This window comes from Phymastichus coffea, unplaced genomic scaffold (assembly GCF_024137745.1).
Source record: "Phymastichus coffea isolate CEN01 unplaced genomic scaffold, Cenicafe_Pcof_1.1 PCOF00087, whole genome shotgun sequence".
Classification (NCBI taxonomy): Eukaryota; Metazoa; Arthropoda; class Insecta; order Hymenoptera; family Eulophidae; genus Phymastichus; species Phymastichus coffea.
Window position 1 is genome coordinate 325,307 of NW_026706898.1, and position 18,870 is coordinate 344,176.

At 39.4% G+C, this 18,870-nt stretch overlaps 2 protein-coding genes across 6 annotated transcripts; one reads left to right on the plus strand and one right to left on the minus strand.

The window, feature by feature from the left end:
• The first annotated feature begins 1,112 nt into the window (after positions 1-1,112).
• Positions 1,113-3,054, plus strand: LOC131669202 (zinc finger protein ZPR1). Its single transcript, XM_058943927.1, has 4 exons — positions 1,113-1,465; positions 1,538-1,790; positions 1,880-2,299; positions 2,382-3,054. The coding sequence occupies exons 1-4, from the start codon at positions 1,343-1,345 to the stop codon at positions 2,915-2,917; spliced, it is 1,332 nt and encodes a 443-aa protein (XP_058799910.1). The 5' UTR covers positions 1,113-1,342; the 3' UTR covers positions 2,918-3,054.
• On the minus strand, positions 2,925-15,940 carry LOC131669201 (serine/threonine-protein phosphatase 2A 56 kDa regulatory subunit gamma isoform). Of its 5 annotated transcripts, XM_058943922.1 has the most exons (10): positions 15,461-15,940; positions 14,228-14,287; positions 12,063-12,240; positions 11,080-11,279; positions 9,647-10,041; positions 8,802-9,135; positions 8,462-8,680; positions 8,175-8,396; positions 3,580-3,728; positions 2,925-3,497 (listed from the first exon to the last, which is right to left on the minus strand). In XM_058943922.1, exons 1-10 carry the CDS (start codon positions 15,488-15,490, stop codon positions 3,077-3,079), a joined length of 2,208 nt encoding a protein of 735 aa, XP_058799905.1. In that variant the 5' UTR covers positions 15,491-15,940; the 3' UTR covers positions 2,925-3,076. The 5 variants fall into 5 exon arrangements, with proteins under 5 accessions (XP_058799905.1, XP_058799909.1, XP_058799907.1 ...); XM_058943926.1 differs by having other exon boundaries at positions 3,372-7,928; positions 8,160-8,396; positions 12,063-12,165; positions 15,025-15,940; XM_058943924.1 differs by having other exon boundaries at positions 3,372-7,928; positions 15,025-15,940.
• Positions 15,941-18,870: the final 2,930 nt, after the last annotated feature.

Sequence of the window (18,870 nt, forward strand, 5' to 3'; positions counted from 1 at the left end):
TTACAACTGGCCCCGCGTCATTAGTAGAGCGTTAATTAAATACATCCCTCTCTTTATAATTTTCGAGACCATCCACCCCTTTCCTTCCTTCTCTTATCCTCGGAAAAGCAGAAGGAAAACGGGCTTCAGTTGCGATTTGAGAAGCGTCGGGGATAGACATGCCCTCCTTTAGTCTAGCTTTCATTCTTAATGTCGAGTTCAGTTGCAATATGTGAGTGCAATGTGTAGCACGGTTTTATTCGTTTGCGATTCACTAGGAGTGTGGAAGTGCTGTTCGATACTCTAGTGAATTTACTTTGTGAATGTGCGTCGCGTGTAGTGTGTTGCGCGCACCAAGTGTTTTAGTCAGCCACAGAGTCGAGTCACTTTTGTCTTGCTTTAAATATTATTATCTTTGTCTAAAATTTAAATAAAACTTCTTTTTTTGAACATAAAACGTACGTCTCATCTCTCAATATCCTCACAATTTTATTTCATTCTTTTTTATCAACGACATATTTTCTTGAAACGTTCACGAAAAGTTAACGTATTTCAGTGGAGCGTTTACAGTAACGTTTGGAAAAGGTTTTGGAAGAAGTTATGCAAATAGTTAATGCAATTTGTCTTAAGCATTGAACCGTAATGTTGCACGAATCATTTCTGCTATGTTTTGCCGATGTTTTGCGGAATGTTTCTGTAAACAATTGAAATATTTCAACGAAAATTTTATAATAAATTTCTGAAATATTCATGCATTTTTTTCCAAAAATTATTTTAACAATATTTCGGGGAATGGTTTGTAGGAATACTGCGACAATGTATATGGAATATTGGTATACAATATTGCAGAAATACGTTTCTGATGGTTTACGCTAATGTTTCGCAAAACATTTTTATCGACATACCAAAAATTTTTCACGAAATAGTCTTTGCAATGTTTCTGAAAAGTTTATGCAAAGTTTCCATAAAATGTTTCAAAGCTTGACATGGAATTACCCATACTCGCATAAGTTTGTCTCTGTCTAAGCAGTGCTATAGTGCTACCGATAGTCGCCGCATCGAGCGCTATAACCAGTCATATTGTATCGCTCCGCCTCTCGTTTGAGTTTGTTTCTTTAATCTAGTACTTCAAACTTCAATACTTCATGATCGTGATTAAACTGTACTCTGTACCTGTAGGCTGCTGTGTCAACATAACTTTATTTATCCTGTTCTACTACATAATACACGATTAATATAAAGTTGCGGCAAATCAAATTAGGGCGAAAATTTAGCTGTGCTATAATTTTGAAAAGATCTCAGATTCATATTTCAGATTTTCAAGAATTGTTTTCTTCATACAATATAACCTAAAAGTCATATAATGACAGCAGGTAAAAATTCTATTACTGCAACTAGTAAACCACTTTTTCGAGATTTAAAAGCTGATGATCTAGAGCCCGAAGCAACTGTCATCGAAAGTTTGTGTGTGAATTGTGGAAAAAATGTACGCTTATGATTGATATTAAGAATAACAAGTTTAACATTTATTACAATGTAATATTGGATATTCTTTCAGGGAGAAACACGATTGTTTCTTACGAAAATTCCTTTTTACAAAGATGTTGTAATCATGTCTTTTGAATGTGAACATTGTGGTTTTCAAAATAATGAAATACAAAATGCAGGAAAAATTGAAGAAAAGGGTGTAAAGATATTTCTCAAAATTAGGACAGAATCAGATTTGAATAGACAAGTTATCAAATCAGATTATACGAGTGTATGTATACCTCACTTGGATTTCGAAATTCTATCTCAATCACAGAAAGGAGGTAACTATAATATTATTTGACATAATTGAGTAAAATAATACATTAATTTGAAAGTGTCTAGAATCTTATATTCCTATCTTATATTCAAGAGGTGACTACTGTGGAAGGCATTATTGATAGAACTATTACAGGATTGGAACAAGATCAAGATCATCGTAGAGAAAAAAATCCTGAAGCTGCACAACAAATTGATCAATTTATTAGTAAACTGAAAGATCTATATAGCATCAAAGAACCATACACAATGATTTTTGAAGATATTTCTGGCAATACATTTGTACAAAATCCAAAGGCACCACAGAAAGACAATGACTGTGAAATTCACTATTTTAAAAGAACGAACGATCAAAATCATATTTTAGGTATCTATGTAGAGAACGAAGATAAGCTGCTTCAACCAATTAAAGAAAATGAATACACTTTAGAAGATATTGAAGGGGAAGTTTTGACTTTTCCAACAAATTGTCCAGAATGTAACAATCCCTGTGAGACAAATATGAAAATGACAAGTATACCTAATTATTTTAATATGAATTTCATTAAATTTCTTTTGCAGCATACCATATCTAAAATTACATTATTAATTTGTAGATATCCCCTATTTTAAAGAGGTTGTAATTATGGCAACTGCCTGTGAAATTTGTGGACATAAAACAAATGAGGTAAAAAGTGGTAGTGGTATTGAGCCAGAAGGAGTGAGAATAGAAGTAAAGATAAATGGCAAGGAAGATTTTGTTCGAGATTTACTTAAATCTGAGACTTGTTATATGAAAATACCTGAATTGGAATTGGAAGTAGGATCAACTACATTAGGAGGCCGTTTTACCACTGTTGAAGGAATTATCACTGCTGTAAAAGATCAATTATCTACATCAACAGCTTTAACTGGCGACAGCACTGATCCAGAAATTCAATCTAGAATTAAAAATTTTATAACTCAACTTGATCAAGTTTTGCAAGGAACTAAAAAAGTTACTTTAATTCTTGATGACCCTGCTGGAAATAGCTATGTACAAACCCTAAGTGATATTGGAACAGATGCTGGATTAACTATTACTAAATATAATAGGAGTTTTGAGCAAAATGAAGAGCTTGGAATTAATGATATGAGAGTTGAAAATTATTAATTGTATATATACAAATATTGTTACATGTTTTCCCAAAGTTTTCAAAATATTTTTCAAACTAATTTTTCACTTTTAATTTGTGTATATAAAGTTAATCTTCATTGTCTTCATCTTCGGCAATGGATCTAGAAATGAAAATTTGATGTAGTAGATTGAACACTACGTCAGATGTTTGATCACTAAAACATACACAACAGGAACTGAATCTAGTTTTTGTAAATTTGGCAATTTTTTTATAACTTGAGCTCGATAAACTTCTGGATCCATATTTTCACACAAAGGATTGCCAACAAAGAGCAAGTCTTCAAGTTTAGGTATCTCTTGTAATCTATTGAATTCCGCCCAATCCTTCACCATGTTATTCGACATATATAATATCTTGAGGGCTTTTAATGCAGCGACACCTTTTATTTTTTCAATTAAATTGTAAGAAATCCATAACTCCTCTAAATGATCACCAATTGCTTCCAAGCCAGAAAATGATTTAATGTAGTTACGACTCAGTGATAAAATTTTTAAATGTTTCAATGAATTTATCCCAATGACTTTTTCAATCATATTTGTTGACAGCAATAATTTTCTAAATAAATAGATCATTTTAATACCTTAACTTATTCTTTTAAAAATTATTTAAAAGACAATAAATTTGTTTATTAATTAACTCGACTTTCATTAAAGATGACAAGCTATTATCCATTTTTTGTATAGGTGGCCATTGAAAGCTTAGTATAATTTCTTTTTCTTCACTAGCCTTTTTTCCAGTACGTTCCTCCCACCTTGTAATTGCTTCCTTGCAAGTGGTTGCTTTAGCCTAAGTTTGTCAAACGTGAAATAATATGCCTCAAGGATTGAATTAATATTCGAGTATTTACCATTAGATATTCTTTATATTTGCAATACAAACTAAAGTTTCTTCAATCACTGATGCTTTTATATTAATGCACAAAGGTCGTAAAACTTTGAAAAGAAATTTCTCATGAAATTTATTTTTCATCAATAAAAAAACAAATGATTCTTGTTGTTTACAAAATATGTAAATTTCAGTCGAAATAGTTCTATGTTACAAAATATGAGCAATTTATAGCAGGGTATATACAGGGAATTTTAAGTTTATCTAAAATTGCATGCAGAAAAATTCTACTTTCATCTGTAGTATTTCGTTATTTACTATAAGAAAACTGTGTTTCCAGCAAATTACAAACAGAAATGGCTGTTTTTGTGTGTATATTCTGTTTTCACAAGAGCTCATTCAGTTATAGTATAATATTACGCAGATAAGAAAATTACTAAAAGAAGAATGATAGCTAATGAAAAATTACACTTGTAAGATGAAGAAAGGTGAATATTTATTATCCACAAATATTCAACTTTTTCCGAAATATAAACATCAATTTCTATTTATCGCACTTATTAAATTCTTCTTCATACAGCGTAAAAAGAAAGTGAGCAATTTTATATTTGTATTTCATTGTAACAAATTAAAGTCGCTAAAATACTTGCTGATTGGTTTCTTTATAAATATTTATCGCCTAAATAGACCAAGCAACCTAGCTCTAAGCAGTAGTAAAATTTAACATTAAAACTATATGAAATCTGATTGCGCTATCATGCTGAAGATATTGCGTAGTTTAACCCGGCACATTTTTCTACTAAAAAATCGGTATATAACAACATATTATAAAAACTTGAAATACAAATTGAAAATACAGTGATGTAGCATTAATTTTGTATTTTTGATAGCCATTTTCAGAATTGAAATAACAATTACTCAAGCATAGGTCAATTTTACAAAAAATTGCGATTGCGCAAAAACTATTTATCGCACAGCATCCATTTTTGACGAGTTTAAACTAAGTATACAACACTATTTTAATAAATTTCAGCTCTTGATCTAGTAAAATGACGGAGATACACATTTTTTAAAAATGTTCACGTTTTTCCATGTTTTCTCCGTTTCCAATTATTGGATCCGGTCCAGCAACATCTCATTTTGGACGCCTTTTATTTCTCTACAATTGTTCCTCTAGTATTATTACGATCACTCTAATACTTTTTACGTTGTAAACGAAAAACCGAAAGTGCCGTTTTTACTATTGCTATTGTTAATAAAAAAATGGTTATACACCGATTTTTTTGTAGAAAAAAGTGCCGGGTTAAACTACGTAATATCGTTAACATAAATGCGCAATTCGATTTCTTATAATTTTAATAATATACCTATTGATTGGCCTATAGATTAATGAGTGTTTAACGATCCATTCACTTTAGGCTCTCTTCAAATGTACATGTAAACACACATGCACGCACACACACACGCACACGCACATGCACACGCACAAATAACTTAACTAAATAAATAAAAGGCAATTAATGCTACTGGGTTGGAGAAAAAAATGATTTTCGAAGTCTAGACCACAAGATTATTCTCTTATTCTGTTTCTTTTTTCTTTTAACATATGAGGTTACATGTACAGTTCAATTATAAAAAAGGATACCAATGTGATAAGAAAGAAGATTTCTCTGGCTGTTTCTTACATCAGTTCATTTTTTGATGAGGGAGTATGAGAATCATGCTCTAGATAGTAACTCTAAAATTTTTTGCAAGATCCGAGAAAAAATAGAATAAAATTAAGACTATACATATTGCAAATTGCCAAAAATGAGAAATATACATATCGGTCCACGAAGTTTTTACTTTTGTACAGTATTTACAATTGCATAAATAAACACCGATCTTTGATCGTTCGATAAGTGTTTCTTTATCATTTCATTTGGCAGAGTACGAGGAATATAGTCTCTCTGGCAAAAAAGAATCATAGGAATTTACAGCTGTTATAGTAAATGATACAAATGATAGAAAAAGTGGAAGAACACGTGTCATTTCTCAAATAAGTGCAAAAAACTTTGTACTTTCCTATGAGACTTATTTTACCTATCATTTAAAACCAAAGAGATGTATAGAGAAAGAGAGGCATGCTCTACGCATCCTAAAGAAATTCCGACAAGTTGCACAACAACATCGCGGCATACATTGGAGACCAATTAACTTAGCTGTTTCTTTCTCTCGCAAAACTACTTTTCTCAAGTATTGTTTTACTGTAATTTTTCAGCGTATATATATCAAAACATAGTACAACATACAATTTAATTATGGTACGACAATTTGTAAAGCTCTCGTTACTACAAACGTTTAGAATCGATCAACGATTAATCGAACTCAGATATATGACGAAGAATCTTCATATACATTGCTTTTTTTATTAATCTTTGATTATGTTTTGATTTTATTTAGAATAACATACATCATTATCATTCAGACGTGAAGATTCATCGTTGAATGTGCCGCGAAAATGAGCAGACATCTCCAAACAGCGAGACTGCAACATACTACGGTAAAAGCCCATAAAGTTAGCTCTTTCCTTAATAATTTTTGTCTTTATTCACATCAACATTTATCCATAATATTACACGCTATTATAATATATTCCTACAAATAATCAACTTTTAGCAGAGACGGATTTTGTTTCTTTGATAGGATTTTGTATTAATAAGTAAATCAATTTTCAATTAAGTTTCTTTAATTGCAGCTTTAATGTAAAAGTTTTTCCGCGAGACATAATTACGATCTCATTTTCAACAAGGTATATTAGCAATATCAACATAACAGCCTGCCAGCAGTGCGAAAATTATAATGTTTTCAACATGAATTTTTTTGCGTTCATTCCGCATTCTCTCTAAAATTAGCTTTACTACGATCACACGTAAATTTAACAAGCCTGCTTCAGCATAACATCACTCAAGCAAAATTATCGAATTCTAGAAGTCCGAATGCGATTTACTGAGTTATTTTCTGGTTGATAATGGAATAGCGGTTGCTAAAAAGAGAAACTAATTTCTCACTAATGACAATAAGCTTTTTTAGTCCACACGAAGAGGCATAACGGACATAACGTTTAGGCTGAAATCATGCAAAGTGAAAAATATGATAGACGCAGCGCGTAGAAATATCAATTAGCACACTTTCTTCGAATCAATAATAACTTTGAAACATAATTACTGTATCAATTTACTTGGTTCTTGGACTCGAGTAATAATTTGTGATTTTGAAATAGACTTTTTGCTTTATATTAATTTAAATTAACATGTTTACTGCGCTATAGTTTACATCGTTTGTTGATTATAAATTGTGTTTTATTCCAACGAAAACACAAGCAATTCATGCTATTCAACGAACGTACCATTGAAACGACTGGCGTTTATCTTCATTAACCTCCCGTCATATACATACATGTCATGTTTTTTAAAAATTCGCGGATTAAATATAGCATTTCGGCAGCTTCTCTTAATTTTTTTTTCGTTTTAGCTAAAGCGAAGCACATCCGTTAGAATTATCATTACTTCTTTGTACAAAAAATCTCATGTAATTATGAAACTGATGTCCCATTTAATGTTGGGCATACACGCTTGTATGCGCGCGCACCACCCACAAAGTACATAGTAGAGCGACGTTTATTTTTTTTCTCCTCTAATAAACCTTATATTGTATTGTTTTAATAATTCGTAAACTCATCAGCCGACTTAAAAAATTGAAAAAAGTATTTATATATATTACAACTATACTCGGCAACGTATTGTCCGTTCTCGTAATCTTAGTTCCTCTTATTTATATAACTAGTTATGCGCGCGCGAATCTCATTTTCTTGAGATTTGTGTGTTTGTGTATGTGTTTTGCTTTTCTCTCACAGTGACCCCCTCTCTTGATACACACGTACTTCAGTATTAATTAATGCAAGGAAAGAAACTAACTCTCGACCTTGTTGCTGCGCATTAAAAAATAAACTGGAAGAGAGCAAGGCAGAGACTAGCAGTTGCTTGGATCGGGCGGTGTGACAAGGTATTCGTCCGCTCGTTTGTGATCCGAGAGCGCACGAATCGTATAGGAATCTTGGGGCAGTTCACTTTTCCTTCTCAGCAGCTGTTTAACTTTGATAACTTGCGAAGATTTCTTGACCTGTTAGACGCATCGAAAACGAATTAAATTGTTATAAGCTTTTGTCACGTACAGATAAGCAGTTTATCAAGACACAAAGAATATGAAATAATTTTCACGTTCAATGTCGTAACTGATGATTCTGTCTGACAAGAGATAAGTAATCCAAGCAATAAAGCCTTAAAATTGCCTATAAGCTGCTTTCTGTTTTCCTCATATCAGAATATGAGCACACGCCATACACGCACTTACATTTTGAAGACTTACTTCGTTGGCTTGCACATCTATTTTGTCGGCTATTAACTGTTCGCTTTCTTCATCTTCTTCAGGTTGGGCGTTGTTCTCATTATTTTGTGTGATGAAGGTTTTATTGTTATTTGATACTACAGACTTGACTGACGAGTAAGATGGATGCCTTGTAGCTAGTGCTTCGACTTTATTCCACGCTTCGTCTCTGTCTTTCAGCAGCTTGCACTCCTTCAACTTATCCTAGATCCAAATAAATAATTAGTGCACATCAATGACTCAATGATCCGATTGTGCTCTAGACTCACTTGCTGATATTGTTGGGAGCATTCGTCAAAAACCTTCTGATTCATTTCCATAAAGAGCTTAAGTGCGTTGTAGATTAGACCATGTATCGTCTTGTTCCAATGGTTTCGCGAATTCCTGTAGAGCGCCGGATACATGATAGGTAAAATAACCGAGTAATTGTCGGAGATGAGAGACATTATGTATTCATTATTCCAGTAGTAGAGGGCTCTCTCGGCAACCTGAAACAGCCAGTGAAAGCAAGAATGAGCGAACACGCGTGTGCGCGAGGCAGGGTCTTGATGACAGCATCCAGTTAAGAAGTATAATTTAATTGAAGAAGTAGAAGTTCGGATGGCCGACCTGGAAGTGCGGCGAAGAGACACACTTAGCAAGTTGTCTGAAGAGTGGATCCATGACTTTTTGAAACTCAGCTGGCTCAATCACGTCGAGTATCTCCTCAAGCTCGTTGAGAAACATCACCTCCTTGGGCGAGTGCGTTTTCGGCCAGAACTTTAGCAAGTTCTTGATCACGGGCTCGGTCAAAGAGGCGTCCTTTTCCAAAAACTGAACTACGCAATAGGCTAACTGGGGATGGTACACCGACAGAGACTTGGCCTTGTGCAAAGGCAACAGCACTTTCAGCAGGAAGGTCTTGTGCTCTTCCTTCAATGGCAGTGCGAAGCCATTGATGATGCTGAAAACGACAAATTCACAATTGTTTTTTTTAATTGCTTAAATACGTCACCCCAATTCTCATCAAAAAATGTTTGCTGAACGATCACGAATAAGCTGTTTCATGCAAACCGATACTTGTATTATTCATCATTACTCAAAAACGAACATTTTAGCAAGCAAAAAATCCAATTCGACCTTGATTATTAATCAATTGTTTACAAAATCTAATAGGCGCTATTCGTAATTTCAAATAATTTCCCTAGCGATTACCGAAAGCATTAGAAAAACTTCTTAATGGCTTATTTTTTTATCGAGTGACTAGTAACGTAAAGACAAAGTATTGAAAGCATGCTCGGCAGATTTTCTCCTGTGACATGAATGTAATCGTTAAATTATTTTCCATGCTAAACCTACAGCTATATTTGAAGCATCGTACAATGCATAAAAAAATTAATAACTTGAAGGAGGAGAAGGAGGAGGAGGAGGAGGAGGATAAGGAGGAAGAAAGAAAATACTACGCATGATCTCACCTGCCAAGGATCTCAAGTAGCTCGGCAATGCCATTGTGATGTTCAGTCTCGTAAATGAACCGATAGAAAACGTTGTTGATCTGTTTGCGTATGTAAGCACGGAGCCCAAGGAACTTGCCGTAAATTCTATGTAACGTGGTTTTCAACAAATCACGTTCTCGTGGATCCTCCGAGTCAAAGAGCTCAAGAAGTTGCAGGATGAATTTGTGATCGATGTAGCGTTTGGCGACGGCCGGCTGAAAGTCTGGCGATTCGAGCAGTCGTAGAAAGAATTCGTAAACGAATTGCAGGTGAGGCCATGCAACCTCTAACGTCGGCTCATCCTCCTCTGGATCGAACTCCGCGCCGTTGGGATTCGACGACGGTGGCAAGGTCCGGAACAAGTTCACTGCGAACTGCAATGCGTTTACACATTACGCACGTTACGCTCAGCCACATGTGAGCAAGAACCTTCGGACGTTGCTAGTTTGTTCTCAGAATTGTGTCTTTTGCAAGTTTCGGATTTCGAGCGTGCTAATTTACTCTCGAGTTTTCGAGAGTTAAATTGGTTTCTTTTTTTCAGCCCGAGGTTATGCAGACTTGAATAGCATCGAAGAAGCTTAAGAAGCTCAATCGAGCCTTCAAATTCACGTACATTTCTTATCAGCCCGTTTATATGTGCCACTACTCTTTTATTTTTATCGTGCACAAAAATCGATTGAACTAATCGAACTCTGTGCGCACTCGTACTCGTATCCCGATGAATTGTAATTAATACAGTTGTCAGTGATCGCGATTAAAATTTATGTGAGTCAGTTAATTGGAAGGTGATAATTTGGAGATTTCTTTGTAGCTTTTTTTCATCAGACCGATATGAAAATATTTAGTTTGGCATACTTTGAAACAAATTCGGGAAATATATTTTAAGCGCAAGTCCCACGAGCGGCGAGTGGTTATAAAGGTTGACGATGACACTTGAACGTTAAGCCGAGTGTGCTTTTAACTGGAAGTTCACGGCGTTAATCTTATTATTTGGCGCACAGTCGTTTGTCCGTAGAGTGCAACGGCTACGTAATAACAAAGAAGGAGAGAAAAAAATCAATAGACTTGATAATCGATAGGATAGACGGTGGGGCTTAATTTAAAAGCCTGCTGTACTTTGACAAAGTCATACAGAGAAGAATTCCAATAGGACTACAAGAGCAAAAGGAAAAAGCCGATTGCCAGCGATTGAGGGATGAGAGAACGAGAGAACGAAAAGGCGATCTTATTAATATCCGTGGGCAATGAAGGCTACATTGTCATTGGAAAGGACGACGCCAACGACGCCTGGCCAAACCAAAGCCACGCTCAGCCCTAATCAAGTGCCATGAAGCTCGCTGACTAATCGATTTAGTTGATTGGCTCGACGGACACACGACAATGTGTCTCCGCAAACTGTCTCCCTCTCTCACCATGTTAACGGCCTCGGGGTAGATGGCTTCGCTGATAACGTTCCTGTTCTTCGTGACGTAGTCGACCATCTCGAGCAGAGCGCAGCGCTTCACCTCCTTCCATTGCAGATCCGACAGCGGGTCCGACTCGAAGTCGAACAGAACGCAGCATTGCCTGAGCTTCTGGATGAACAGCTCCTCTCGCTCTTCCGCCGGTACCTCTGCGAACAATGCGAATCGCTCAATGTTTGCGGCGAGCGTTTCTCAGTTGGCCACAGTCGACGGACGGACGAGCGAATCGCGGCGGAGAGCCTGGCGACGCGATATCGAGTCGCGGCGCGGAACGGGAACAGACGCGGCGCTGGCTCGACCGGCCGGCCACGGGGGCGAGATTACCGAGCAGCAGCGGCTGGAGCGGCTGGTACTGCAGGGCCGAGGCCACGCAGAACTTGCCGCTGGCGCGCGTCCCGTCCACGGTCCCGTCGGCACCGCCGTCGGCGGCGAACGCCAGGCCCTGGTGGAAGCTCGGGCTCTTGGGTATGCCGGCGCCGACCGGCGGGGCCACACTGCTCACGCGGACCATCTTCGCGCCCGGAGCACTGCTCGAATGCTCGAGTGCTCGACCGCTGGGGCCGCTGGGGCCGCTTGGCTCGGGGCTCGGCTGGGCTCTCGTCGTCGCGGAAGGCCCGTGAGGCGGCTCGCGGCTGTCGCGACTGAGCCGCGCTCGCGCCGCCGTGAGTGCCGCGCGGCGCGCCTGCGCCCCGCTCGCCGCTTCGGGCCGATCGATAGCTCTCTCCGGCGCGACGACGTGCCCGGGGCGGCCGAGCCGGAGCGAAGCACGCGCGGCGCTCGGCCCTGCTCCCGGCCGCGCACGTGGCCCGCCGGCTGCGCCTTTTCCTCTCGTCGCCGCGTCCGCCGGGGTTCGGGATGGCGCTGCGGCAGGGCGTGCCGCGAGCGCGCGCAACGCAAACACTCGCCGACGGACTGGCACGTGCCAAACTCACCAGTCAGCAGCGGCAGCTTCTGCAACTCGCGATTCTTCGAGACGTTGAATCTGGAGCTGCTCTGGCGCTTGTCCTTCCTGATGACCGGGCCACCGGCTTGATACTTGGTTTTGTTGATTAACGCCGGCGGCGGCGGCGGCGTGTTCGAATTCGGTGATCCGCTCGCCGCCTTGTTCGCCTGGGCAAAGTATCAAAGATGTTAGTAATCGCGGCCAGTCGATGGATCGGTGCGCGCTCTCTGCGGCCAATGAGCAGACGGGCATGGGGAAACGGGCCTACCGGAGAGGGCCCAACCTCCCGTCGACCTCCCGTCGGTGTCGGGGATAAGCCACATCTTCGTACGCGAGCGTGCGACTGCGTTTGCTGCTCGGCTCGATTCGCGGCCGACTTTCTGGAAAGGGGCCTTCTTCTCAAAGACGCTGGCCAAGCTCTGCACGCGCGCGCGCGACATCAACGACAACGCCCCGGCCAGCTAATTTTCCCAAATTTATCCGCCGACAGCAGCGTCGTCGGTGGCTCGTCGCCGGTGGAGCACTTCTGTCGCGCCAGCTGCCGAGCGAGGCGGCAGGTGTCGCGCCAGCCGACCTCTGTCGCGCATTCCAAATGGACGTATCGACGCGCGTATCGAGGCAACCAGCGCGCAAATAGGCAAGTGGGTCGACTACCGATGCGACCGCGTCGAGATCACGGGGAGACCCGATCAGCTTTCTGCGTGCAGCTACGGCTGAGCTAACGAATCGCGAGCCACGCGACACCCGCTCTCCTGCTTTCAAGCAGGTTCCCGGAAACCGGCTACAAGAAAGAAGGAAAGATCGCGTCGCTCGCGACCCGGACAGGGGCAACCAATCGGATGCAAATCGGATGCGAATCGGATGCGAATCGGCATGCTTGATCGGGGTCGCACGGCCAGGAGCAGTCGTCGGCGCAGTCCGCAGGCTCTTGTTGTTGGGCATCGGCATTGTCGCGCGATAGAGTACAGAGGCAAATCGCCTATGCGGAGCGGTCTCTCGCGTCGGGAAGCAGTGCGGAAAGACTGCGCGCCTAGCCAAGAGCGACGAGCGGCGACACCATCTGTCGCAAAATTCCTCAACGACTGCTCCACAGCCAACTTACCACGCGCCAGCGCGAGCGCGCGACTTTTCCTCTTCTGCGTGCTTCGCGCGCATTTTTCTCGTTGTGCAACACTCTGCGCCTGACGCCTAATTAGCGCGCCGCCGTGCACCGAAAGCTCGCGATCGATCGCGCGACTTTTCCTCACAGCAGCGTCGGCCTCGATTGTTTCCTCTATCCACGCTTTCCCGTTGACACTGCTCGCGATACATGCTCCGAAAGCGCTTTTTCCGCGCGCTGTCGCCGAATCACCGATCTCGTCCTTTTCTTGCTCTCCACCTCGGATTGCTTGCTGTGTCGATAGACGCTAACGGAGGACAAACTCCCTCGGGGGGCTTACTCGACTTTTAGTGAAGACCGAGAGCTCGCTCGCTCGCGGAATCGACATGATCTAAGGACAATTCAGTTTGTCTCTAAACGATTGACAAGAATGTCTTCCGATCAAATTTTCCCCGGCTATTGATTTTGAGCGGCCAGCCATTCAATTTATCACTCAAAATGCAGTTTTACTGCAGCATCATCAATACACTCTGCACGCGCGCAATTTCACTTTGTACAATCTTTATTATCATTTGCATAACAGGACGCACGACCGCTATCTCATCACGCGAAAGAAGCTAGGTATTATTGTTGTTCGTCTTCTATTTTTTCTAATCAAACTTTCTGCTAGTACATCACTCGCCAATGTTTTTCAAATGTGACGACGGTTCGCTTACGTAACTTAGTCGCAATCGGCATTTTATATGCGTTTAATTGGATATACGAATGATTAACTTGAAATAGAGGCAATTAAAAGTAAAAACAACTTGTAAAGACTCAATAGTCTCACAAGGGTATATACCTATAACTTGGCAAATGATGCATTTGAAAAATATCAATCCCTGTGGGATAATAATGTCAGCAAATTACAGAGCAACATATTATCCAAATTTACTTTCCCACTGAGACTGATATTGATTTAGATAGAAAATTTAAAGAACTAGCTTTGCAAATTTCAAATTGTGATATACTCAATCATGGTGAATTCGTGTAATGAAAGTCTTCTTCATGCTCACCTCATCCATAACTGCTTCTCCATTTTTTCCCTTCTTATTTTTTTCCTTGCTATTTTGGTCCTGAAATACATATAGAACTATTAATATATATAACCTATATAATGTTATATAGCATGAATAGTATTGTCTATCAAAGCCAAATGCAAAACATTTTTAAGCTAGCATATAGGTAAGTCCAATTATAGAAGGATGTTAATTTGTCGTCAAACAACTGCACACATTTACAAAAAAAAAGGTGAAGATCAAGAACAGGTTATTAAGAGGATAAAAATAAAAATGATTAAAAACCATGACAAACAAGTTGTGCTGTAAAACATATAGAGAGTTGTATTAGATAATTGATATTTCATTACTCTGAAATTTTTCAGTTTTCTGGGGCATCGTTATGTGATTTATGATAATCCTATCTCAACTATTCTATTTCAATAGTAAGCGATGTAGAAAAAAGTTTTCCACTAATAACTCAAGGAATTCACTGCACTACTGGTTTATGTAATGGGCTTAACAATAGAAATATGAAAACAAGCTACTACAGTAGTGTGTAACAGCATCGAGATATGCCATTAATTGTAAAGTAACAAAGAAGGAATAGGCAGAGTCTAGATATCGATTGAAAAGCATTTATACAATGAGGAGTGTTTAGTGATGAGGAAGATTGATAATTGCAGGGCAAACATGAATAGCTGAAAGAGAGATTAGACCAAGCACCAGGTGGTTAGTATCACCAATCAACAAACTGAAAAGGCACGCGCGCTTAAGGGTCAGTGGCAGCAAGTTGGAGTGTGCATATAAGATACCATTGTCGCGTGCTCGATAACGTTTGGAGAACGCGCGCAAGAGACAGGACGAGGTGTGTAGGTTAAGAAGCTCTTTGGTGGTGGCGGAATTCGGGCAGCGCCTCCTCCCTCTCCGCTGTCGCAGAGTTGAGTCGAGTTGTCTACGTTTGGGAGTGCCTTGAGACGATGCCTTGCAGGTCGCTGCTTGTTGTTCCTCGACGACAATGACAATGCCCGTACCCTTACCGGGCGGAGATCTTGCGACAAGCAAGAAGACTAGGTACCTAAGTAGTAGAATATAATGTGCCTGCGCTGACTGCTCTAGAGAGCGGCCTGTTTTTTTCTCGGTGTGTTCTCTGAGTAGATTGACTGCCGGATGCGCGATATATCGGCTTTGGTCTTGCGAGCCTGTGTGTGGCTCATGCGTGGCTTATTTTTACCGTAGTCTCGGACGCACCTCGCTGTCTATTCTCTGGCGCTTCGGCATTTTCTCTTTCTCACCGTGTCGTCTTCTCGCTTGCCTTTCACGAAACCACTTTTATGTCCTTCTCTCTCTCTCTATTCACCGTGTTGTGCTTCAGCTACACACTGCAAACACTTGTCTGCGCGAGAACGCTCGAGTTATGCTAGTCGTAAAAGAGAGGCTATAGGAATCTGTGCGCCAAGAGAGGATTATTATCGTCCCTCTCTTTCCCGTCTCTTTCTCTTAAAGGCACTGCTCCTGTACCACGACAGATCGGAGTCTCTCGTTTTCGCGATATTCCAGTTGGTACACTGTGTAACGTTCGACTGTTGCCGCGACGACGCTCAACTTTTTGAAACAGCAATAAAATCAACGACTAGCCAGGCCAACAGTAGCAGCAACAGCGGAATCAAACGAAAAACGCAGGCACTCGTTACTACTCAGGCGGCGGCGTTCGTTCGCACTGGCGGCAGCCATTGGCTAACGTCCACTGTCGCCAGTATGTGTGCATCCGTGCAATGCCATCGCTTTGAACGTGTGCGTCTCTCTCTCTCTCTCTTTCTCGCATACGCACACGCGCACTTGCGCGACGTTCGAGTTCTTGCTTGTTGCGCTCTCTCGCACTGCTCTCCGCGACTATTCCGTCTCTCCCTCTTTCGCTTCGCGTACATCTATAAGCAGAGATAACTTTTATTTAAAAAAGGAACCGTTAACCGAGTTCAAACTTGAAAATACGATAATGGCAATTCTTTCTAACAAATCCATTCCCTTCGCCAATGTTACAATCAAATGTACACGCGGAAGGCAAACGGAAAATGCCAATGTGCGCTAATACTTTTTCTGTTTTTGTTTTACTCTTTTTAGCCGTGTTTCTCTCTTTCTCTTTATGTGCTCTGCCGCACGTCCTTGTGCAGCACATGCAGCTCCTACACTACAATCGCAAATACATCGTATCTCTCCGTCTTTGTCTGGCACGTTTGGAACGCAACTATTGCGATTTGCGATTGCTTCAACTAACAGGTGCACATACGTACGAAAAATGCTCGAAATTCCTTAACGTGAAGTGTTACATGCAATATTAAAATTGCAGATAGCTGAAAAATATGCGTTATTTTATCAACTTGTTGAAAGATTCGTTAATTAACTTAGTTTCAGAGTAAGTGACAAATTTTCGATGCTCAATAAAAAATTTTTTCTGGTAGCGAATACTAAACATGATATGTCATATTGTTATGCACAATATCAAGTTTTACCCTTAATTTTGAAACTGGTTTTTAAGACGGTATCAAACATACAGATATAGAGGGCACCACATGACAGTACATCTTTAAAAGAATTTGATCAAGGATTAAGGATATGACAGAAAAACAAAATTAAACTAGCTAAAATTATCGTCAATATTTAGGTAGATCGAAAAATGTCATTCAAGGGAAAGAAAACCCTTTTTCATCAAATGGATTGCCATTAAATGATTGTTTTAATAAGTTTTTATTTAATCTGCATAGTTAAACTCTGATAAATAGGTACACATGGAAGTTGGTCATTAAATTTTATTTACACAAATTGACGAAATTTCGTGTACTGGAATTAGAGTTACCATTGGAGAAATTTTTCTCAGGGCCCTTAGAAATTACCCTATTTAACATAATGCATAATTTATAGGGTCCCCGAGAAAAATTTTCCACTGTGAAATTCGCAAGAATGCAGATGGCGCCACATCCTTGTGCGCTATATATCATTATGTACTATAGCATGGCAATGTAACCCATGTTGAGCCAATAATTCCTTCATTAAATTAAAATATGTACTAGAATTCACAAAATTCCGTGATCATGCCTAGCAGACATCCTTATTACTACCGCAGAGTATCATATCTGCAAATATTTAGGTTGAAAGAAATTGGACGTCTGTGAGTAGTTTCTATTCTCGAACACTAAGGTATATACTCGTCATTTCCAATAATCTAAAAACATTCATGTGTTATCTGTTAATCCATTAAACAAAAAAAAACGCAAGAGGAGAGAGGGCAAAACAATGTATTGATTGATTCAATTGTTACACGACAGAATACGTGTGCGGTACATTATTACGGTGTTTACAACACACAGAACAATTCTAACACATTTTTATATCGACATCAATTCAGGTCCAAAAAGTTAGCACCCAGAATCGTTTTTTTTAAGCTAATCGATAAACTAATTATACCGTTAGATATTTCGTCAGGATAGCAACAACTTTTCTCTTTGTCGTTTGTTGGTTCGTCCACTGGAAATCCTTAAAATTAATAAAATAAGTCTTGAGTGCTGGCCTTAGCACCCAAACCAAAGTTGCGGTCAAACCTAGAAAATATTAAGTAAAAAAATTGGTAAGTAAACCGATCGTTAGTTCGTCTTACGAACTAACAGCACTCATAATAAAATCATGACTAATTTGATTATTTAAGCAACTAAAAATAAAAAACTGTTTCGAATATTGGCTCACGTTCAAACGCCAAAGCGCGGTACGCATGCTTCCTAAATTATCCCCGCCGGTACCCGAACCCCCGTTCTTATTTTTTACTACACCTGTTTGATTTTAATACATCAGATCAAATCAAACTTTATAGTAACATTAGTAAACATTAGTAACTAGTACCTATTGTCCAATCAATGGGTAAATGGAATTTAAAAAAGTTACGCTTCGCGTATTAATTACTCAAGTACGTAAGGAATTGTTCAACAGTGGCACTGGTAACTAAATAGCACACGAGCACACCGGTTTTCGTTTGAACACTTTTTTAACCTAAAAAAGTAGCTATTGTGATAAATTCATACTAAAAGTGCACTTTGCTAAATATTACAATAGGTACTAGTTATTAATGTTACTATAAAGTTTGATTTGATCTGATGTATTAAAATCAAACAGGTGTAGTAAAAAATAAGAGCGGGGGTTCGGGTACCGGCGGGGATATTTCAGGAAGCATGCGTACCGCGCTTTGGCGTTTGAACGTGAGCCAATATTCGAAACAGTTTTTTATTTTTAGTTGCTTAAATAATCAAATTAGTCATGATTTTATTATGAGTGCTGTTAGTTCGTAAGACGAACTAACGATCGGTTTACTTACGAATTTTTTTACTTAATATTTTCTAGGTTTGACCGCAACTTTGGTTTGGGTGCTAAGGTCAGCACCTAAGACTTATTTTATTAATTTTAAGGATTTCCAGTGTATGAACCAACAAACGACAAAGAGAAAAGTTGTTGCTATCCTGACGAAATATCTAACGGTATAATTAGTTTATCGATTAGCTTAAAAAAAAGGATTCTGGGTGCTAACTTTTTGGACCTCATCAATTCTGATCCGAATTATACGACACACGCTAGTGTGCACTGTGGAGCCACCTGTCCACCAATTATCTAAATAAGAA